The sequence below is a fragment of the Manduca sexta genome, chromosome 21 (genome assembly GCF_014839805.1).
Source record: "Manduca sexta isolate Smith_Timp_Sample1 chromosome 21, JHU_Msex_v1.0, whole genome shotgun sequence".
Taxonomy (NCBI): Eukaryota; Metazoa; Arthropoda; class Insecta; order Lepidoptera; family Sphingidae; genus Manduca; species Manduca sexta.
This window is the reverse complement of record NC_051135.1, coordinates 2,891,880-2,901,639: the sequence shown is the minus strand read 5'-3', so window position 1 is coordinate 2,901,639 and position 9,760 is coordinate 2,891,880. Positions and strand designations below refer to the sequence as shown.

At 32.8% G+C, this 9,760-nt stretch overlaps 1 protein-coding gene across 1 annotated transcript; it reads left to right on the top strand.

Annotated features, from left to right (window-relative positions):
• Positions 1 to 2,839: 2,839 nt before the first annotated feature.
• Positions 2,840 to 4,927, top strand: LOC115445246. Its single transcript, XM_030171459.2, has 2 exons — positions 2,840 to 2,927; positions 3,015 to 4,927. The coding sequence occupies exons 1-2, from the start codon at positions 2,903 to 2,905 to the stop codon at positions 4,331 to 4,333; spliced, it is 1,344 nt and encodes a 447-aa protein (XP_030027319.2). The 5' UTR covers positions 2,840 to 2,902; the 3' UTR covers positions 4,334 to 4,927.
• Positions 4,928 to 9,760: the final 4,833 nt, after the last annotated feature.

The following is a 9,760-nucleotide window of genomic DNA, read 5'->3' as shown; positions in this document are numbered from 1 at the left end:
AACAATCTTCAGATGTTGTCAGTTGCCTTGGTTGCTCTAGTAATACAGAGAAGTATAATATATTTTGCTGCAAAAAATATTGCATTTAAATTAATATGTCATCAGATAAGTTTAGGTATAGAAAATGATCTGCGACGGAGGTTGAAATGAATTTTCGTATTTGACTAAGTAATCATGGCTTTATTTAGAAATAATACCTCTCACAAAAATCTTTTAGTAGTGATCTAATTTATTACTGTTTTCTTATTTTAAAAATAATTTTCTCAAAACATTTGATAGTCAAAGAAATAAAACGCGGATTAAGAATAATTATATTTTGTAAGAAGTAAAATTCGTAGAATTGTTCTATTAGTGTACAGTTGTCCTTGGATACTTGTAACTAATAGGCAAAATCTGTAAAAATAAAGTATGTTTTGTTAAATACTTTTAACACATTAATATTATTTTTTATAAAGCTTGTGACGATACATTAATTTTAATATTAAATCGACAATATAATGTTAATTGCCCTGCGATAATAAATGAGGCGTCAATTTATATCAGACATCATAATAAATAATAAATTTTATTTGAAGTAAAGCTTAAAATAGAATTAAATATGCTTTTAAGTCACAAATATTACAAGAAATGGCATCAATTGATTAATATTATTCGTCCTGTACATTTCTAAAGTTGCTGCATTTTAATAACTATCACTATATTATCTCGAACTGTGACGCGAACTGAAATGGTTATTCGCAAAAGTAATCGCCAGAAGTGGTAACGTGTCTATGAATCGCGGTAACTGGGAGCTAACATAAAAATGCGCGTGTTTACGGACCCCTCAGACCAATATCCAACAGACTGATTGCTTCTTTACTGTTACACAATAAAAATTTTATTAGATGCTCATAAAATGTACTCGGACGAATCACGAGACCCACTAGCCAATATAATTCAAAACTACCGTGTAACTAACCTTTATTCTTGAGAGTTTAATAAATACACCGCTCATATAAGCCGGCGCATATTCCGGAAAATTTCAAATAAATTGCTTTTTCTAAAAAAAAGGAAACCTTGCGCGTATTATACTTTATGATAAACTGAAACGCTCTGCTTTAAAGCTGTTTCTGATTGTTCAAAGTTATCTTTGTTCTAATTCGTTCAACGCTTCTTATTGTTTGATAAATTTATAAAAATATCATACACAAAAATTCACGCAGCTGGTTGCCCAAACCGTCGAACTGTTCAAATCGTTTAGTAAACACCGAATAGGTCGTGTACAAGTGAGGTACAACGATTTTAATCGAATGGAAACGGAACAAAGTGAAAATGTACACCTCAATTATTCCAACAGTCGCTTGTGGACAAATAACCATATGCCGACATGACTACTGCAACTGTATGGATCTGCGGTGCAAAGTTTTACTTACGCTCAAATATATTGTAAAGTTCAATTTTCCACATGTAGACAATAGCAATTTGTGTTTCGATTAATTTATGCTTTATGTTCCTTTGTACCTAGTCTATATAATTGAATAATTAAAAAAACTGTATATTTGTACAATTAGGTGTATGTATGTTAATATTAACATAGAATAGTGAAAAGATACTTATTAAAGACTTTACCTCTGTCACAAATACATACACAATTTTTTGCTTTCGACAGAAATGTATCACGATTGTCGCGCTATAAAGGAATTTGTAAAATAATGGAGATAACATTATTTACATTCATAAGCGAAATGACTTTATGAACGGCACAGACAAAAGAATTGCAGGAAAGCATCGAGTGAGAGCTTTGTAAGTTACAACAAAAAATCGCTTGCAATTAAATTAGACCGGTGTAGAAAATTGAAAAAGTTAATGGACTCTTAATAAACTTTTCCTTATTTCCGTCATCTAGAGAGGCTGAAGTGTGAAGATATGCATTCAACTTGATGGTATTTATATTTGAAAACAGGTATATTATATTCATTCCGAATGTGCTAATATTTTTAAATATATTTGTGTAAATCTACTCACTTCATATTTTCACGTTGGCATATGTTACCCAACCTTTTCTAAGTTAATCTCTACATATAATAGAATCGTATCTTTACCTTAAATATTTTTGGAAATAAATTCTGGAAGACCCGAGAGATAGCTAACAGAACATAATGGATAATACATGATATGTTATATAACCATATTTTAAAATTAAGTTTCTACAAAACAAGAGAGAATCAAATTAATTTTACTCACGGAGATTATTATTATTTAAATCGCGTGTCTAATTATACAAAAATAATAATTCCTTTGATACAATAATGCCGTCAAAGATCAAATGCCACTTTTTATGTAAAACAGCTAATTAAATAGTGCCGTTTTTCCGTTAATATCAGTCTCTATCATTGGCGAGTCTCATAAAAGAACTTAATAAAACATAAAGCTTTGGTCCGCGGGGTTCGGCCTCTGCCGGAGTCTCCTCCAATAAAATACAAATAGAGTCGATTGAAATGCAGGACGTACCGGGCTGTTTACTTGATGCCGAGGCCCGATGTCGTACAACGCAACGATAACCAAGATTGCTTTTTTCAGTTTCCAATCACTTGTAAATTGTTATTGGTTTAAATTAAAATTGTCATTACTGAGGAAGTAACAAGGATTTTTTATTGTCTTGATTTCCTTGCTTTACAATGCGAGTGCATATTCTAATGGTTTAGAACTGATATATTTGAAACGAGGATGTTACACACATAACGTTATTGTTAATTAAGGTTGCACTCAACAAATATTCGTGCTAGTTAATCAATATCTTCTTAATTAAAGCCATGAAGAGGTATTAACTCGATAGCAGTTAATTAATTTAAACGAACTAGTATAATTCACCGTGAATTAACTCGTAATAAACCTTACATACCACACAACATTGAGCCGCTGAATGAGTAACATGGAGCTCGTATTGAGTAAGGAAAATTATTTGAATGTATAAGTCGATATATCACATACAATTATTTTCTTCGATAATATATTGTTTTGTAACATTTTTTCAGTTTGCATCGCTTTGTTTCTTGGAGAATCGTCGCAGCAAATAAACTCTGAAGAACTTGATGATATACTGGATAAATTAATAAATCAAATAAAAAATAATGATACCTTTGAAGTTACCAATGCTTCAGACGATAAGACAATTCACAACGAATTAATTGACAAATCACCCGATGAGTCCAAAATTATATATGTTAGAGCCTATAATAAACCCAATATTGAGTTTATACCCGACAATGTCAGTGATGAATCGCAGGAATATCCCGCAGTTAGCGATAATATCTCTCGGTTTGGTGATTCTCAAAATATATCGGAAACAAATGAAAATGAACCAGAGAATATTTTAGAGGACATTGGAAGCTTAAGTGATATCGCGACTGATAAGGATGAAGATCTTAAACAATCGACAAATAAACCCAAAATAATAATATTAAAAGATCACAATAATCCAATCCTACGTGATGCTAATAATTCAAGTGACTTTATAGCTATACCATTAGATACACAAGATACTAGGCGAAGATTTGATAATTTATCACTTCCCGACGAAGTATTAAATTTGATAAAAAATAATAAAGATAGAGGAATTATTTTAAAAGAAATCGTTGTTGAAATTGAACACAATACAGAAAATAATACAGCTACTGATGTAGTCGATCAGCCAATGACTAGTAAACCAAAGCTAAAAGATAGTTTGGAAGATGTCCGTAACATCATTAACAATACAACACTGTCTGATATTACAACCGAACGCTCTGAAAAAGTAACTGTAAAAATATCGGCTAAGAAACGGAACCAGAAAAAACCTTCAAAAGTCACAAATACAAATAAAACAAAAGATTCAAGGAAACAACATCAATCAGATTCATATTTGACCGATAGGACAGTACCGTTCGAGCTAAAACAAGAACAGTATAAAGCACTGAATCTAAATATTCCACAAGTTTCTGATGTAAATGTAATTCCAACACCTATAAGAATTGAAAATCTTGAACCTCGTACATTCCTTTGGAGTACTGTGCCAAAAGCACGACTTTGTCAGGAAAACTGTGTTTTACGTAAGTTGTTCCCAAACAATAATTTGTATCCAACGATAATTTCTAGAAGTCCTCATATTATTCCAAATACTCTTATAAGTCAGTCAATTAAGCCAATTATTGTATCACCAAGATCTCCAAAATTGCAAATAGACAGAGCTTTACAAAACATGTACTCCGTGCCAACGCCTCAAAATGGTCCCACTTACTACATAACAGATGTTATGAATAGAATTTGGGCTAGGAAGATCTATCAACCATCGTACAACAAATTTGTTTACTTATAAAGTACCTAAACATAAAAAGTATCTATTTAATTATGTTTTTGCACAATAACACAAATTTTGGTAGTTCATAATCAGTCACCAGCAGCTAGTTAGTGAAGTTGTGACTCGAAAACACAAAGAAGCTATCCACAATTCGCAGTCTAACTAGTGAGAAGCGAGCAAACACGATCAAACCGAAGTCCAAACTGCGCTCAAAGATCTAGTTAGCTGCGGGGATGACTCCACTGTTCATTGCCACGTTTGCTGACATGGTTAAGGAAGGTTATACGCAGCCTACTTGCAGTGTAGAAATAAGCTGTAAGTTGAGTAAAACCCGTTCTGATACGAGCAGAGTCTAAAAAATCATACAAGTAGCTTGTACGACAAAATCACATTTTATTATTAAAAAAAATGTTATGCGCTGAACTTATTATATATGCTTATTTAATTATTTGTAAATGTCTATATAGCTCAAATTGTTGCTGAATTAATTTAGCAATTTTTTTACATAATTAAGATGTCAAAATATAACAGACATAAACTTGAAAAATCTAAAATGGAGTGTGTTATTTATAAACACAATTAAGATACTTAGGCCCTTTCTTAAAAAAATATTTTTGTGTATGTATCAACCAACGCTCAACTTAAAATATTGTGTTTATTTAAAACAAATACTTATTAACGACGTTGTGTACAAATTACATACGCGGCGACTGTACATATTTGATTTATGCTTATCAATTACTCGGTTTTTCTACATTCGTTTTCTGTTTGCACGTGTTGGATTCCCGCCACCCCATGGGGGGACGCATTAATTTTTCAATGTTGGCTGTTAGCGGCGCGCATTATAACAAGACAACTTCATACTAGCAGTGGGGGTAATCCTTGAACGCGTATTTTCACGGCGCGTGTTAATCTCCGTGAGTATGAGATGCTTTCAATAGCGTTTCGCATATAGAAAAGTTTCGGTGAAAATGTTTCAAACTCCTCACCGGCAACACGTTGGCTGAAGTTGCTATGTTAATGTATTTCTCTTTGTATCAGAACTGTCTGCTTGTTAAACACATACGCAGATAAGCAAAGTGCTTTAAGATGCAAGTTTTACGTGCAAACGTGTCTAATTAAATATCGTAATAGGAATCAGCCAATACACCGTCGCGAAGACATACTTAGATGCTTTAATTAGTTCAGAAACTACTGCCTTATAATGCGCGCCTGATAATTAGACGAGTCGAAGGACAATAACGCATTGATTATTTTTTTATCGCACTCGTTGCAAGCGAGTGAAGGATTTAAAGAGCAATAATCTTTGTTCGAAACAAAGTAAATATTTCCTCAAACACATTACGTAGTTTTAAGAAACTCATACAAATCCAATTTATTTCTCATTTCCCCACTTCATGAAAACTTAAATATGCTCGCAAGGTAAACCACTTTGAAAGCAATCCTTTGATCACGCTTATCTCTTTTATGCAAAACTGTATCAAATTTTGATGCCGCACATAATCTATGGAAATACTTTTGTGGCGCTAAATTGCAATGTTTTATCTATTTTAAATGAAATGTTTACAGAAACAATGAATAAGTATTAAAGATAATACAAAATGTTCTAGCTTATCTCATCCATAAGAAACGCTGAAATAAAGTCGCTCACGACCGGGTTTAATAAGAATTCAAACGACAAAACAGGTTACAGCGGCTCTCAAGTTAATCCGGATAAGCGAACTGAATCGGGAAGACATCATTTCATTACCCACTATCGTATCTGTTTAAACAAAAAGCATATTCTTCCTTTGTATAATGCAATACGTGTGTCTGCAAACGTACCTTCTCATAATCACAGAATTTATCTTTTAATTCTTTGAATGCAATTATAAAATTTTTAAACAAAGTACATAAACCTATCAGAATAAAACAACAAAAACCATAAATGCGTGTCATGGAGTTTCGTTTGTTCGTCATGTCATATCGTGGGACGGACATAAGGACCTGAGTACCTATTTCTATTTTGAGGGCTTTGTTACAAAAAGAATAAATTAGTATAACACAAATAAAACTTGTATTTACAAGAATAATAATAATGACAGTAATTATTTTACCGCTTTCGACCCCATCTCACAAATACCTTTATATTCCAAATATATTTTTTAATAATATTCAATACCAACAAAGGGAAGAAGCATACCAGAACGCAAAGGGGGAGAGTTATTATACTAATCGCGCCTTTAATGAACGTTCCCGCGCGACGTTTTCACCGGATACAATATTTTTTATTCACAACATGCATCGTTTCATAGAAAGCACTCCAAAGTTTACGGATTGTGCATGAGAAGCGAATTAACTTATAAAAGTTGTTCGACATACCGTCACAGTCAGTCATACATGCACAGTTACGTAGTGAGCAGAATCACAAAGAGCAACACATTCGAGCCCCACTCACTTATCTCAAAAGCTATTGCGAAGTTTTCTTCAGTTTTGCATACTGATTCTGGTGCAACTTTATAATTTAGCTATACTGTGACCAGGAGATAGTGTTCACAACTTAAATAATAACTATTGCCAATACATAATATTTATAATATATTTATTTTTAAATATTTTTAAAGAAGTCCATTTCCTAATTTTCATCTTACACACGTGTTCGTTAAAACACAAATGTCTAAAAACTCCATAACAAACAAACCACTTACTTCGCTAGTTATACAAAAATGATATTATTCTGTGAGGACCCTGATTTCACGTTAGTCACGGATTGTGTAACATTCTCAAAAGGTACCATTTTCTGTCTGTGTTAAAAATAATCCAAAATTATTTTCTGTATTCATCGATTAGCAGTCGTCGACGACTAATTAATAAAGATTAAATTAACAGCGAGATTGGCAGTTCGACAGGTTTAATTTTAGCATTCAGTTGCCGCCTATTCAATAGTGCTTAGTTAAATCAAGTGAATCATAATGTTTAGTATCTAATACTAGCGGACGCGCATATAGTAAGGGTCTCGTCAAAATAGCAATCATGTTTGCACTAAAGATCAACCAATTGCGGGACGTATCCTTTATTTAAGGCCGACATTTAACACGTCATCATAGTGTTTGACGGCGATTGCAACTCAGCGTCGCTTTAGCGGAGTGTGTGCGACGCCCTCGTATTGTCTCCCATGATTGAAGCTTTTCATTCCACTAGTGACATGGAAATTCATTGCACTACACTAGCCTTTGCACATAAGTATTTATAATTTCATAATAGCAAGACAATGACGTAAAATTATAAAAATAAAATTATTTTCTATATCACCTTATTATTTTATCGTGGAAAGTAAGTTCCATTTCCAATGTGCACGATAATGGTCGTGAAGTGGCAACAGTTGTTGTAAATAATAGATGAGATGGTAATTATTAATTTCTTTATGTTATTTTGAACGTAATCACTTAAAACGGAATGAAATTGATGAAATGAGTAATAAATATAAACTTATTCCAACTACATGTGTATTTTTTGTATAGCTTAAAAAAACGGTCACTGCAATTTTATTTAAAAATAGCACGATTTTGCAAAAATAATTTTATAAGACAAACGTGAATTTTTATTTTTTAAGAGGCTATCCGTCGTAGCCGTCTACGAACACGTTGCTTTTACAACACCTTTAAAGAATACCTTAGTCTTGTACAGGCGCCATGAGAGGTAAGAAAAAGAACCAACACCAACTTTATGTTTGCCGTGTCTTGGATTATTTTCACCAAAATAATTAAAAGTTTTTACGATCGCCTCTTTGGCTCGGTGTAAAGGTTCGCTCGCTCTGGTTTGTGTGAATGTTAGCACTAAACTTGGTTTATAGAGGATTTCTTGAATATCAATTGGTATTTAACTCAGTACAGACGTAATTTACGTTTAAATAGTTTTTTTCATCAAACCATGAATTATTTAAACAAGCCAATATAAATACAAGTTTTTATCATAAACATAAAAAGTGGACTATTATTACACTGTGAATAAATGAGGTAATCAAGCCATTAAGTGTGAGAACCGACAGAAAATAAAATAGCATAAATGCGGTCTCATACAAATGCAAATCGATCAATTTTTAATAGTACGAGTAAATATGCATAGAGAGCCAATTTACGTTTGTGAACATGAGTTGATATCAATTTCGGGCGTCGGTTTTTGCAAAAGACCCGCTCCAAACAAGGTTAATAGTGAGTTATTTCATCGACAGTGCAACACGATGGTGTTACTTAGCGAAATATAAAATGGTTTTCATGACGCACTCTTTGAGTGGCTAGTGACCGTATTTGATTTTTGTAAATTATGCTCACGTTGTAGTCAGAGGTAGACTGAGATGGCATTGTGTAAGTGTTCTAAATACGCTAATATATTCGTATTATAATGTAACCAGTAACTACATCTGGCATAAATTATTAAATAAAATAAATATTTACAGCGAAGCAAACTCGGAATAATAAATTATTATTAATAGGAGAAAAGTTTTGTTTTACGCGCATCACTAGGATTTGTAATTATTTATAAATCATTTTTGGCATCTATGGTTATGTCAAACTAAAATAAGGTTAAATTTATTTAAGGACCAATAAGCTAATAAAAATGCAAAAGGGATACTATCAAGCACGATGTTCATTAAAATGCAGTATTTTTTTTTCTCTCAAGTATTTTCCTATATGGAATACAGACAATAGTCATCACAACATAAACATCGACCAGTACACTGATACTAGTAGTGTTTAATGATATGAAGTAAGGTGTCGATCTACCATCTAAACCGATATCTTTCCTCGGCACTTTACAGCGTCGTTTTCGTCCATCGTAAAGACTTTTAATTATATCTGACGAGGCAAAATTTTAAACGCTTCAACCTTATGCATTCTTCACACTTGCCGCTTTAAAGAGTTCGTTTCAGTTTTATGCTCTGTTCAAAGTACTTTAAAGTGTATATTTTCTGGTATCTATTAGACAAACATCCAATTCCGTCCTTTATTGACAGTAAATGTAAATAGCTTTTAAAATAAAACCATAACAAACGCCGCATCGACGCATGTGACATTATTCTAACTTCAAACGCCTATGCAGTGTTATTCAAACATCAGAAATCACCATTGTTTCTAGTGCATACAAGCCGATTAAAAGTTGAATATGAAATCAGAATGAAAACGCAAAAAGTTATTTGTTTGTTCACACAGTACCGCCATGAAAATATTATCGCAGTGTTGCATAGTTAGATGGCTCCTAAACAATCACAATACAGAGGTGAATCTAAATTAATTAAAAAAATACTATTATATATTGAGAGATTTACAGCTGCGTGCGAGCTCGATGCCCTTAGGCGGGATTCGCACGGAATTACATGTGACTTAATTAAAGAGCCCGTTACTTAAGATCGCAATTAGTATTGCACGTCGCAATGCAATACGTCAACTTAGCTGCAACAAAATACGT

What these genes read in the sequence shown, in the direction of transcription:
- LOC115445246 (XM_030171459.2), top strand. Translation starts at nt 2,903, where the DNA reads ATGAGTAACATGGAGCTCGTATTGA. An exon ending in TAACATGGAGCTCGTATTGA is followed by an intron (nt 2,928 to 3,014) that starts GTAAGGAAAATT and finishes ACATTTTTTCAG; the next exon opens with TTTGCATCGCTTTGTTTCTT.